Source organism: Pseudophryne corroboree, chromosome 7, assembly GCF_028390025.1.
Source record: "Pseudophryne corroboree isolate aPseCor3 chromosome 7, aPseCor3.hap2, whole genome shotgun sequence".
NCBI lineage: Eukaryota > Metazoa > Chordata > Amphibia > Anura > Myobatrachidae > Pseudophryne > Pseudophryne corroboree.
This window is the reverse complement of record NC_086450.1, coordinates 376,302,173-376,316,818: the sequence shown is the minus strand read 5'-3', so window position 1 is coordinate 376,316,818 and position 14,646 is coordinate 376,302,173. Positions and strand designations below refer to the sequence as shown.

Sequence of the window (14,646 nt, the reverse complement as noted above, 5' to 3'; positions counted from 1 at the left end):
ATCTAACGATATATTGGCCCGTCGCTGTGTGTGTACGGGGCGGTCGTCCGACCGCCCGTACAAATGCTGCGGCGGCCGGCGGTGATTGACAGGTGAACTGGGCGGGCGCGATCGCCCGCCCAGTTCATGACGTCAGTCCCCCGACGGATCGGGCTGTGTGTATGCACAGCACACTGCCCGATCCGTACATAGATATATCTGCAGATCAATTGATCTGCAGATATATCTAATAGTGTGTACCCACCTTTAGACGCAATTTCCATACAACTCAGTGTGAGCCCCTTTGTGCACATTTTTGTCACTTTGCATTATGATTAGAACACGGTATGAGACTTCAGCTCAAACATACTGCAAGCACAGGTTCACACAATTCATCACCTGCTCAGGTCTGCTCCTTCCAAACAACTCATAAAATGGTAACAGATCATTCCACACACTCATACCACATCACTTGTCATGTTCACTTATGAAATGTCACCTTACATGCAGGGGTTAAAGTGAGCCGGAACGGGGCGGAACTGCGTTTCGTCACTTCCACTTGGAGACGGAACGCAGTTCCGCCTCCTCCGGCTCATTTAACCCGGCGATGTGTCCCCATCGCTGCAGGGAGATGACGGGCACCCGCTGAGATTGTGTTACCAGCGGGTGCCCGTCTCCCTCACTACAGCGGTAGCCGGAGGCAGGAGCTCAGTACTGAGCTCCGGCTTCCGGCGCTGTCACTGTGCGCTATGGAAGAGACGTCATGACGTCTCTCCCATAGTGCCGAGGAGTGAGCGCCCAGAGGACTGCAGCGGCCGGACACGGAGCGGGGCTTGGTGAGTATGGTCTGTGTTTTGTCTGTTTCTTTCCTTTGTAGCTGCGCATCTACTGGGGGGCATTACTACTAAGGGGCATCTACTGAGGGCATTACTACTGGGGGGCATATACTGGGGAAAACTACTGGGGGTCATTACTACTAAGGGGCATCTACTGGGGGCAAACTACTGGGGGGCATTACTACTGGGGGGCATTTACTGGGGGCAAACTCCTGGGGTGCATATCTACTGGGGGCATTACTACTGAGGGCATTACTACTGGGGACATTATTACTGGGGGCCAACTACAAGGGGGCAAGCTACTGGGGGCAAGCTACTGTGACAAGCTACAAGGGGGCAAACTACAAGGGGGCAAACTACAAATGGACTAACTACTGGGGGCAAACTACAGGAGGGCATTACTACTGGGGGCATAACTACAGGGGCATTAGTACTGGGGGCGTAACTGCAGGGGCATTACTACTGGGGGCGTAACTACAGGGGCATAACTACTGGGGGCGTAACTACAGGGGCATTACTACTGGGGGCGTAACTACAGGGGCATTACTACTGGGGGCGTAACTACAGGGGCATTACTATTGGGGCGTAACTACAAGGGCATTACTACTTGGTGGCAAACTACAGGGGACATAACTACAGGGGCTAAACTACTGGGGGCTAAACTACATGAGGACTAAACTACAGGGGCATTACCACTGGGAAGCTAAACTTAAGGAGGGGTAAACTACTGGGGTCATAACTGCAGGGGCATTACCACTGGGGGCATAACTACTAGGGCTAAACTACAGGGGGCTAAACGACTGGGGGCATTACTACAGGCAACATTACTAATGGGGGCAATACTACACAGGGGCATTACCATTAAGGGCATTACTACTGGGGGCCCTACTAATGAGGTCATTGTAAAGGGGGAACTTCATAAGGGGCAACAGTCCTGGAGACATAAGGGGCACTACTACTGGGGGCATTGCATAAGGGGCACCACTACTATGGGCTCTGTATAAGGGGCACTACCACTGTGGGCACTACCAGTGCAGTGGACATTGCATAAGGAGCACTACTACTGTGGACATTGTATAAGAAGCGCCACTGCGGTGGGCATTATGTGTATTATGGGGTGCTACTACTGTGGGCATTATTACTATTCTGTGACCACGCTTCTTCCTTTTTGACACCACGCCCTTGTTTTTGCGGCGCGCACCTAAGGCGCACACAATACCTTTATTGCATGGGCGCCGTGGGGAGGAGGGGGTGAGTTCCACCACCTCTCTAGGACCACTTTACGCACTGCTTACATGCACCTTCATCACACATCACTGTTTTAATAATTGCACATCACCTATCAACAATAAGGGGCAGACATACTATGCTCTCGAGAGTGATAAAGCAGAGAGAGATAAACTACCAACCAACGAGCTTCTGTCATTGTTCAAACACAGCCTGTAACATGGCAGTTAGTAGCTGATTGGATAGTACTTAATCGCTCTCCACTCTACCTCTCTCTGAGGCTTAGAACATTTTCCCATAAATGTGGTCTGATCCTGATGTTTGACTCTGCAGCTTTCTCTATTATTTTTGCGAGGTGTCACTAGTGTTTGTCTTTGTCGAGATCACATCACTAATCCAATAGGCTTGTTTAATGCAACCTGTGGATCTCTAGCTGTTATGACGCTACAGGAGTAGGAGATTGAGAGTAGAGGATGGGTTGTGTGAATTTGGCATAGCCAAACCCAAATGATTGTTGTAAGCTTGGTAAGTGGTAGGGTTTGGTTGGATGAAAGCAAGCCAGTCTAGCGGAAACCAACAGAATTGAATTATAACCTTCTCTGTGCATAATAACTTAACTTACTATTGTGAGATTTGATGGTTTCTATGAGAGGAATTAATTCTTCTTGAATTTTCTCTTGGACTGTTTTCTTTCCCATTCCAAATTCTCGTAGTGTTGACAGTGCAAACCTCCTCATAGATTTCCATAGTTCTCCATTAGCAAATGCTAATCCTGAAATACAGTTAAAGGTTAGTGAGGTTGCTATAGTTACAATAAACCAAAAATTCCTAGGAAAAAGTCAAGTATTAATTTCAAACAAAGAACCAATGGGGAAGGAGTTTTTCTTGAGTGTGTATCATTTATACTTTGTCTGACTGTTGTATTGCTCCAAATTTATGCTCCAGTAGAAGACGTCCTGGGAGAAAGATATTCTATTCTGCTAACAGAATGAGTCAATTTTACCTTTGATAATGCACTTTGACATAAACTTCAGTTATATGATAAAATAAATGTGATAGCAGCTTTCATTATCTCTAGGAGATATTATCCCATTTATTTTATAGATAATAAAAACCTCACTGATAGCGTTTTTACAAATATGCAGGAAAACTCAAAGGGGTAAATTTACTAAGTGTCGGATTTGTTATCTAATTGAAACCGACATACCTTGACAGCGGACTGCAGTCTTAAAAAAAACAGGTATTTACTATGCATCTGTTTTGACAGTTATTTGCCATCGATACCCATCAATTTTCAATCCCACATTCCGTAGCAAATCCAACAGCAATCAGCTGTCAATCTGCGGTGGATTTAATGTACTGCACAGACTCTCACAGCTTCTCTATCTACAGGGACCCCCATCGTCTCTCATCCCTTGGAAATCATCTTCACTTTCTCCACACTGTGTTTAGAAACGCGGTAGATACTGGACATTGGGCATCTAAAATGGTTATCTCCAAGGGCGTAGCTACCATAGGTGCAGGGAGTTCAGCTGCTATGGGGCCCAGAGTTGAGAGGGGGCCACCTTCCCTGTCAAAGTTACATGTGTTGTATACATTTTCATTTCTATTGGGTGTTACACAGGGGCCCTTACAAACTTTTGCCTTTCATCCTACAATATATCTATATCGATTCACACATCCTCCCCCCCTTCCCCACTCCCGATTCACACCCCCTGCGTGGGTAGCTCTTACCTCTAGATCTCTGCGGCGACTCCTACTTCAAAAAAGCTGCCGTCGGCGCCGCAGCCTTCTGCCCCATGTCCTGTCCTAGCTGGCTCTTCACTCTCCAGGGATGCATTACTGGGAGGAGGCGTGGCCATGCTGAGCCTGCTGGGACATACCCGCCTCCTCCCAGTAATGCATCAGTGAAGAACTGGCTAGGACAGGACAGGGGGCAGCACGGTGCGGCGCCGGCAGACTTTTTAAAGTAGGAGTCTCAGCGGGGATCCGGAGGTATGTGCTCCCCCTCCCCAGCACCTGCGCCCCTGACATGTTTGGGTGGGGCATGCTGCCCCCTTGCCCCCCCCCCCCCCCTCCCCATCATTCTGATGCCTCTTTACTGGAGAGACCTCTGCATCATTGGAGAGTTGCTTAGCCTGCGCACCCTCAGAGGCACACAAGACTCAGCGATATGACCTGATTTGCGACGATGGTACCAATGTAACTGCAATTATATGCCATCGGACAGAAATGATGCAATAGCAATTGGCATTCTTATGCTCAAGCTAGCTTCTGCATATATTAGTACTGTACTGTATATAGGGGTCATTCCGAGTTGATCGCTCGCTAGCTGTTTTAGCAGCCGTGCAAACGCTATGCCGCCTCCCACTGGGAGTGTATTTTAGCTTAGCAGAAGTGCGAACGAAAGGATCGCAGAGCGGCTACAAAAAAATTTGTGCAGTTTCAGAGTAGCTTCAGACCTACTCAGCGCTTGCGATCACTTCAGACTGTACAGTTCCTGTTTTGACGTCACGAACACGCCCTGCGTTCGCCCAGCCACGCCTGCGTTTTTCCAGCCACGCCTGCGTTTTTCCTGGCGCGCCTGCGTTTTTCCGAACACTCCCTGAAAACCATCAGTTGAAACCCAGAAACACCCACTTCCTGTCAATCACTCTGCGGCCAGCAGTGCGACTGAAAAGCTTTGCTAGACCTTGTGTGAAACTACATCGGCCGTTGTGAAAGTATGTTGCGCGTGCGCATTGCGCCGCATACGCATGCGCAGAAGTGCCATTTTTTTTTTGCATCATCGCTGCGCAGCGAACATTTTCTGCTAGCGATCAACTCGGAATTACCCCCATAGTCGGAATTGCGTACGGCAAAAGGTAGCAACGGCAGCAGCAAGAGCCACGCCTGAATATGATTTTTGGTAGCTGCACAGTTGCTTCTTTATAGAGACTGCTGCTTGGTTTATTAATCTGTGTCTTTAATTATCTAAGACTTCTCACTACACCCTCTAGCGCCATTGATTCCTATTTAGTATTAATAGAAAGATGGTGCCCTTTACATCGCAGTGTACCCTCACAAGAGAGTTGTTGCTATACTAGACATAAACATATTGTACAACTGTAAGATGCTATTAATATTTCAGCCATATCAATTAGTTATATTGGACCATTGAAGAAAGGACGTTACTTCATTAAGGTAAGAAAAGTAGAAAGCATGGGATTTAAAATCGATGATAATCTATCTCAGTCGATGTTGGGTTGCAGAGGCTGAAACACACATTTGCCAACAGCTGATTTTTTTTTTATATTAAATTTTAAATATTAATACGTGTGTTTAATTCCTGGACGTACAACATCGATTTTCAGCTATTTTAAATCGATCAAACTCGACCTTTAGTAAATATGCTCCCAATTGTTAATAAAAGATCTAAGAGACAGAATTACACTAAAATATTCTACAAAAAGTTCTCAGGCATTACACAGCCATCTCCATAGATGAATTGTAACATGGGCAGAATACACCTTATTAATTGTGTTCTAATTACCCTTTTCTTCTCCGTATAGCTTGTACAGGGGCATTTCCACCCTATGTCCAAAATCATCAGCTTGGGCGATGAGAGCGTCCTTCACAGCTTTGTACCCAGCAATTACCACCACCTTCTTGGGTCCAAACTGTACAGTAAAGACTTCTCCATATTTCTCAGAAAGCTGCAACACATTACCATTTTCCATTATATCATATTACGTTTGACAAACACATTCTTCCACATACAGTACAGTGCTGAATATGGTAGTTTAAACCCCTATTTCATTCTTAGAGATCACATCAGCTTCTAAAGCCCTCTACACACTGGGCGATGTAATCGCCCAACGATACTATCGATGGACGATTTTGCCTACACACTGGACGATATCGATGGTCGATTTGGATGATTTGAGAGTACATTACATCTATATCGTCCAAATTGACTTGCATGTTTAAACGACGATAGATTAAGTCTGTTTTAACATGTTGTAGCCGGTCTGTCTGTCCTTATGTATTCCATAAATAGTGCATACCTGCAGCATGTTACAGCCAAATAATATTGCCTGCCAGAATATCCGTGATTTAACCAATTTGTCTGAACGACAGGTTTTGTAAATTTTCCAGCGTTTGGGAGTAAATGGTCGAATGTCATTTGCTTATATCCATTACCAGATTTTCATTCCAACCAGCCAGATCTGGCAGATGATCTGCCAGATAACTGTATAGTGTATGCCCAGCTTTACAAATGAGAACGTCTGTTTGTTTGTTTGTTTGTTTGTTTGTTTGATTGCGATAAACTCCAAAATCATTGAACTGATTGCGATGCGTTTTTCACTGTTATGTTTGTGTAGCAGAGCCATAAGTAGACTTTTTGGTGCCTAAAAGAGAAATGGCGCGCCCTACCCTGCAGCGCTATGTGTGGTGGCACATACCTAGTTACGGCCCTGTTGTGTAGGTAATTTTACCAGACTCCTTAATAGTGTTTCTACTCTGGGTTGCGCAAATTAAATGGTTAATGGCAGCCTCCTCTACCCTTATTGGAGAAACACCAATCTCCTGGGATATCATAGAAACAATGCAAATGGGTAAAGGAATAGGTGCTAGTAACCATAAATGTTATTCACAAATAATTTATTGAATTTAGTGCAAAAATAAATATGAGATAAAGTGCCTGTGCCCGCACTTAATTTTATTCTCAAACATCAAAAACATTTAAAATACACATATCTACCACAATGTAGTCCATAAAAGTATCAGTGCAGGTTTTGATGTAAAAATATCTCACCATAAAGATGGGGTGTGGTGGGCTAAGCTTATTTAGCAAAAAGAATTTGCGCGGGAGAGACTCACCTTTGGGGCGTATATACCATCTGCGGTGGTGCCATGCTCTCAAGCCCGGGACCTTTTCTTTGCTAAATAAACTTAGCCCACCGCACCCCATCTTTATGGTGAGATATGTTTACCCATTTGCATTGTTTCTAGGTAATTTTACCAGGCAGGTTTTAACCACTTGCCTGGCATGGTCACATCAGATACGACCACACCAGCAAATGTCTTATCTGACCTGGTCGCACAGGATGCGACCAGTCAGGTAGAGTGTTTGCAGCATCAGGGAAGGGAAACTTCTCTCTGTTGCTGCTGTCTGCCTCCCCGCACCGTCCCCCAGTGTTTGCCGTGCTGTCAATCACTGCTGATCGGTCAGCACATCAGGACCCCCCACCCAGCGGCTCCAGACAATAGCAGACACTGGGGAAGTGTAAATGAACCCCCCAAGCTCCCCCTGTGTACCTAATGGCTATCCCGACTTTCAAAATGAAAGCCGTGATGGTCGTGATTTTACCGATGGTCACGATGTTCCTATGTTGGTGATCGATGTTCCGATGTTTTTTTGGGGGGGGGGTTAAAATATAAAAAAATTATATATATTTTATTATACATTTTAACTAATATGATTATGAATAAGGTTAAATACACATTCTAGAACTAATTCACTCGTTAAAAAAAAACATTTTCTGAGCGTTTTTTCGGAAAATAATTTGTCAGTTAAGTGGTTGAGGCTAGGTATCATAAAAAATGGGCATCAGGGGGCTGTGGGCGGGGCTCGGCTGGGAGGGGTCTCCTGCACTAACCAGTTAGTTATTGTTGGGATTTCACAATGCCTAGGAGAAAATATTCACCTATTCGTGGCAGTGCTGTGAGTAACAGGTCATGCATTGTAAGAAGAAATAAGGATTGCTCGGAGAGTGCATCGCCTCTTAGAAGACCAACTCGCAATCAATACCTTTTCACGTAGAATACATTTTCCCAGCAACTTCCGCCCCTACCAAAATCCGAAAACCCTAGGTAACCAACTTCCATTATCAATGACTTCCACCCGAGTGGAGTCGATACTGCAGCTACAAATTATATAATAATCTCATGATGTCTGCAGCACTTGTGTCTTTATATGTTGCTCATTGTATCATTGCCCCAGCAATAGCTTCATTTATTCCAGGTGGCTACAAATGTAACTTTCAGCAAGTGGCTATAGAACTCGCAAATGAATACAATGTAGCTGTTGAATGGAATCACTGAGTATGTTCCCCTATGCCTGGATTCATATATAATCATTAGGCTGCTTGTATACTATTATTGGCAGCTATGTAAAGTAAGAGCATATGATTAAATACAAGATATTAGTTAGCTCTCTTGCTAGTTTATAGACACTGCAGCTGTTAAGTGTCCCCACTGAATTCGTTTGCATATATAAATTAATCATATTCTCATATTTATATGGAGCTGCTAGTATACATAGTCAAACAAATGTTAGCACAGTATATCAGCAGATGTAAGCTTCGGATCAGTAATCAGCTCTCTCATTAATTTTCAGGGGAATCACTGTTGCTGCAGCACTCTTATTGTCTCCTGTCAGCAGTATTTCACAGCAGCATAACAAATTATTATTATAATAAGTTCGTTTGCATAACAAGATATATTTTTTATATATTAAACATTAGTGAGACCAGGTAACGGCCATAGTGCCACCGACACGTCTTTCGTTTTTTTGGACTCCTATATTTACTTACAACAAATAAAGTTACCACTGAAGGATTGCTATAATAAGCAACATGTAAAGGTACTAGTGCTATAGATATCACAAAATCACTGAATAAGAGCTGCTCAGGTGTATGGAGGAACTGAATAATCTGTGAATATTATTTTGCTATGATTATTTAATACTCAGTAAGTTATTGAAAAGTTTGCCCTAAAAACAATTAAGTTTATGGGAATAAGTTATATCTACAAATAGTCAGTGTATAAACATTAACACAATCATGTTACTTTCCAGAAGGGATAGCCATCGGTGTGGTACCCATCGATGGTTACCATGGAGAAAAAGCATCGGGCATGCAGCTACAGAACCATTGATAGCTGGAAACCATGTGGTTCTCCAGCATTGATGGTAAAAGTATTCAACATAGGTCATAAACCATTGATGATTTTGAATTATCGATGGCCATCTCTTTTTTTTCAGTCTATTATTAGTCTAGCATTAGCATTATTGTACTTCACTTTAACTAGGATAAGTCCAATAATATGTATTTAGCATAAATGTAAAGCTGGGCATACACTATACCAGTGGTTCCCAAATTCGACCCTCAACAGAATCACAAGTGATATAATTAGCTTTACCTGTGTATCTTTTAAAATGTGTCAGTGAGTAATGAACACACCTGCTGGGTGACCTGGAAAACATGAACTGTTGGTGGTCCTTGAGGACCAAGTTTAGCAACCCCTGCATTATACAATTATCTGGCAGATCATCTGCCAGGTCTGGCTGGTTGGACTGAAAATCTGGTAATGGATGCGAGCAAATGACAATCAACCATTTTCTCCCAATTATTGGAAAATGGACAAAACCCGTCGCTCAGACAAATTGGTTAAATCACGGATTAAACCAATTTGTAAGAATGATAGTTTTTGTCCATTTTCCAGTGTTTGGGAGAAAATGGTATATTGTCATTTGCTCTCATCCATTACCAGATTTTCATTCCAACCAGCCAGACCTGGCAGATGATTGTATAGTGTATACTCAGCTTTAGTAATGAATACACCTGTGTCGCTATTAGATGACCTGAAAAAATGTGAACTGTTTGAGGACTGAGTGTATGAACCACTGGTCTAGAGCTTTGTTTCCCACTCTCGGTCTCAAGGCACATCGACAGTCAGTGGTGGCTGCTGGCCGTGGGCTGCAGCACAGACCATACATTGCATGGGGGGGCAAGCAGGCAGGTGTTTAACACATATAATCATACTTGTAATCAGGGCCGTCTTTCATATGGGCTCAGTGGGCTCTTGCCCAAGGGCCCCAGAAGTATAAGGGCCCTAGGCTATTACCTGAGGGTCCCCTCTTTCCAGGGTTACCATATTTTTTAAAATCGGCCCTGCGGAACCGGAAATATCCGACTTCAAAGCAGTGGTCTCCATCCAAGCCTGTTAATTGCTCTTCCCAGCCAGATATCTTGGGTTCTGCCTGACTAAGAGATTTCTGAGGGTACACTCCACAAGCTGGGACTCTCCCCTTTGGAGGAACACTGGCAGCTTGTCTCTACTATGCCCAGATCCAGATATAGCAGCCTTCCAGCAGCTGGTCCCTGCTCCAGCTCCACACACCTGGTAAGTAGTTTTATATTTTCATCGGTAGATTGCAGCGGCTCCTGAACTCCGAGTCCCCAGCACCTCCTGAAAGGTGAGACTCTCTAGTTTTTTTTATTCCATTATAAACTAAGAAATCTTTTCCCAGGAACTGGAGATATCTGCAGTCAAGCAAGCTGCCCTCCTACCAGAAAATGGTGAATATTAGGCCCACTCCACTATCCACCCCTCCCCTGCATATTAAACACCCCCTACCTCCTTGGAAGTAACGTACCAGGGCCCCTTCATTCAGACAGAACAACCCCTACCGCCTGCGGGATATAAAAACTGCCACTGATAGTACCATCCATCCCTACCGCTGGAGGATGGGTAGGGGCCCTAGTGCATTGCTTTTCCCCGGGGCCTACACTGCTGTTAAGACGGCCCTGGTTGTAGTGTTGTATGTAATATATGTGTTGGCTGCCTGACCCTGGGGATGTTCTACATAGCCGCCACTGCACACAGGACACAGTACTTTGCTTGTCCTTCCTGTATAAGCTCATCCACAGACTCCTGTGGAACTATCCAATGGGAGTATGTGGAGGTGGGCTAATACAGGAAGGACAAGCTGAGTGCTGCTTCCCAGGTGCAGTGGCTGTGAAACACTAAAACATTAAATGTATGTTTATACTGTATGTGACAAACACTCCCACCCCCACCGCCATGCAATATGTGGTTTGTGCTGCAGCTTATAGGCAGCTGCTGCTGCTGCTAACAGTCCAGGTTTTAAAAACAGCCATACTTAAGCACAGTTGACTAAATTAGTATCTAAGTTATTTTGATTTAACCATCTGAGATCAATCATGGATATTACTAAAACCTGGGCTCTTATTGTGCCTTGAAAATCAAGGTTGGGAAACACTCATCTAGGGGGGCAGCTGCATACATTGGAGAGTGATGTTCACAGCACTGACTGTGTGTTTAAAGAAGTGGAAGAGTTGGAGGTTGTCTAAAGTGATAGCCACACCCACTCCATTGGCATGTCAGTACATACATTGCACCCAGTTCCAGTTATAGGTGTGGACTAGTGGGCTAGCAGGGCGGGCACCTACCCGCATCCCCACTGGCCGCAGTTCGCTACCACCCCCTACCCCTATTCACTTTCACCTCCCACTGACTTCACCACCCCACCTACTCACTTCTGCGGGAAAAGGGGCAGCTGATCCCTACGGGAATGGTGTGCAGCTGGATTGCGAGGAGGAATGCTTACCAGAGCCGAGACCGGAGTCTGCGGCTCCGGGATAACCAGCAACCACAGAGGACCTCTGTGAGGAAAAAAGCTGCCAGAATCACTGCATGACTGCACAGAGAGGACTGGGGGGACATCGTTGGAGAGGAGCTGCAGCAGCGCTGAACCTGAGAAGCAGCCAGGGAACCAGGACTTTGCGGAAGACCCCCCACCCCCATCCTGAGCAGGAGAAGCTGAGGAGCAGTGCTTGCCAGAGAGGGGCAGCGCAGCCACCGTGGAGGATGCCCTGCCTACTCGGAGGTGAGGACCCCTACCGGACACCAGAGAAGACTATGCTGACATATTTGCCCGGAGAAGGGAAAAGACCCCTGTAGCGGAGCCAAGGATGACCCCGGGCGGTGAGAGGACTTCGCAGGCGTCCCACAGCAAAGAGCGCAGCCCGTAGTGGTGCTGATCGAAGGAGCCGGATTGGTGTTGGTAGAAGAGCCACAGTGAGGAGTGAGACACCGTGTACCCACTGCAAACCCTTCCACAGCAATACTCTGCCCCTGACTGTGCTAAAATAAGGAGGGGGGCTTCCATCAGCCCTTCCCCTGCCATACTCTGCCTCACTATGATAGGGGGTAGGCCCCCCTCAGTACTTTATGCCCCACTGCTATAGGTGTATTAGGGGGTTGGCCACCTTTGCCTGTTCTACTCCGCCACATAGAAATTATTATTTAAAAAAAATAAGAATTTACTCACCGGTAATTCTATTTCTCGTAGTCCGTAGTGGATGCTGGGGACTCCGTAAGGACCATGGGGAACAGCGGGCTCCGCAGGAGACTGGGCACTCTAAAGAAAGATTTAGTACTATCTGGTGTGCACTGGCTCCTCCCTCTATGCCGCCTCCTCCAGACCTCAGTTAAGGAAACTGTGCCCGGAAGAGCTGACATTACAAGGAAAGGATTTTGGAATCCAGGGTAAGACTCATACCAGCCACACCAATCACACCGTATAACTTGTGATAAACTTACCCAGTTAACAGTATGAACAAACAACAGAGCATCAACCAATGGATGCCAACATAACATAACCCTTTATTAAGCAATAACTATATACACGTATTGCAGAAAGTCCGCACTTGGGACGGGCGCCCAGCATCCACTACGGACTACGAGAAATAGAATTACCGGTAAGTAAATTCTTATTTTCTCTAACGTCCTAGTGGATGCTGGGGACTCCATAAGGACCATGGGGATTATACCAAAGCTCCCAAACGGGCGGGAGAGTGCGGATGACTCTGCAGCACCGAATGGGCAAACATCAGGTCCTCCTCAGCCAGGGTATCAAACTTGTAGAACTTTGCAAATGTGTTTGAACCCGACCAAGTAGCAGCTCGGCAAAGCTGTAATGCCGAGACCCCTCGGGCAGCCGCCCAAGAAGAGCCCACCTTCCTTGTGGAATGGGCTTTTACTGATTTTGGATGCGGCAATCCAGCCGCAGAATGAGCCTGCTGAATCGTGTTACAGATCCAGCGAGCAATGGTTTGCTTTGAAGCAGGAGCACCCAGCTTGTTGGATGCATACAGGATAAACAGCGAGTCAGTCTTCCTGACTCCAGCCGTCCTGGCAACATAGATCTTCAAAGCCCTGACTACATCAAGCAACTTGGAATCCTCCAAGTCACGAGTAGCCGCAGGCACCACAATGGGTTGGTTCAGATGAAAAGATGACACCACCTTTGGCAGAAACTGCGGACGAGTTCGCAATTCTGCCCTGTCCATATGGAAAACCAGATAGGGGCTTTTACATGACAAAGCCGCCAATTCTGACACACGCCTAGCTGAGGCTAGGGCCAACAGCATGACCACTTTCCACGTGAGATACTTTAGCTTCACCGTCTTAAGTGGCTCAAACCAGTGGGATTTCAGGAAAGCAAATACCACGTTAAGATCCCAAGGTGCCACTGGTGGCACAAAAGGAGGCTGAATATGCAGCACTCCCTTAACAAACGTCTGAACCTCAGGCAGTAAAGCCAGTTCTTTTTGAAAGAAAATGGATAGGGACGAAATCTGGACCTTTATGGACCCTAATTTTAGGCCCATAGTCACACCCGACTGTAGGAAGTGCAGGAATCGACCCAGTTGGAATTCCTCTGTAGGGGCCTTCCTGGCCTCACACCAAGCAACATATTTTCGCCAAATACGGTGATAATGTTTTGCTGTCACGTCCTTCCTAGCCTTTGTCAGCGTAGGAATAACTGCTTCCGGAATGCCCTTTTCTGCTAGGATCCGGTGTTCAACCGCCATGCCGTCAAACGCAGCCGCGGTAAGTCTTGGAACAGACAGGGCCCTTGTTGTAACAGGTCCTGTCTGAGAGGCAGAGGCCATGGGTCCTCTGTGAGCATTTCTTGCAATTCCGGGTACCAAGTCCTTCTTGGCCAATCCGGAACAATGAGTATTGTTCTCACTCCTCTTTTTCTTACAATTCTCAGCACCTTTGGTATGAGAGGAAGAGGAGGAAACACATAGACCGACTGGAACACCCACGGTGTTACTAGTGCGTCCACAGCTATCGCCTGAGGGTCCCTTGACCTGGCGCAATATCTTTTTAGCTTTTTGTTGAGACGGGACGCCATCATGTCCACCTGTGGCAGTTCCCATCGATTTGCAATCTGCGTGAAGACTTCTTGATGAAGTCCCCACTCTCCCGGGTGGAGGTCGAGTCTGCTGAGGAAGTCTGCTTCCCAGTTGTCCACTCCCGGAATGAACACTGCTGACAGTGCTAGTACGTGATTCTCCGCCCACCGAAGAATCCTGGTGGCTTTTGCCATTGCCACCCTGCTTCTTGTGCCGCCCTGGCGGTTTACATGGGCCACTGCCGTGATGTTGTCTGACTGAATCAGCACTGGTTGGTTTCGAAGCAGAGGCTCCGCTTGACTCAGGGCGTTGTATATGGCCCTTAGTTCCAGGATATTGATGTGTAGACAAGTCTCCTGACTTGACCGCAACCCTTGGAAGTTTCTTCCTTGAGTGACTGCCCCCCACCCTCGGAGGCTTGCATCCGTGGTCACCAGGACCCAGTCCTGTATGCCGAATCTGCGGACCTCGAAGAGGTGAGCACCTTGTAGCCACCACAGAAGAGACACCCTGGCCCTGGGGGACAGGGTGATCATCCGATGCATCTGAAGATGCGATCCGGACCACTTGTCCAGCAGATCCCACTGAAAGATCCTCGCATGGAACCT

General features: G+C 46.3%; 1 protein-coding gene across 1 annotated transcript in view; it reads right to left on the bottom strand.

The window, feature by feature from the left end:
• The window catches only part of LOC134945329 (cytochrome P450 2K1-like), a 178,053-nt gene that overhangs the window by 150,990 nt on the left and 12,417 nt on the right, over positions 1–14,646 (bottom strand). Inside the window, exons 2-3 of the mRNA XM_063934533.1 lie at positions 5,575–5,737; positions 2,665–2,814 (exon numbers count right to left, since the gene is read on the bottom strand). Coding sequence (XP_063790603.1) covers positions 2,665–2,814; positions 5,575–5,737 — 313 coding nt within the window. The remainder of the gene's footprint in view (positions 1–2,664; positions 2,815–5,574; positions 5,738–14,646) is intronic.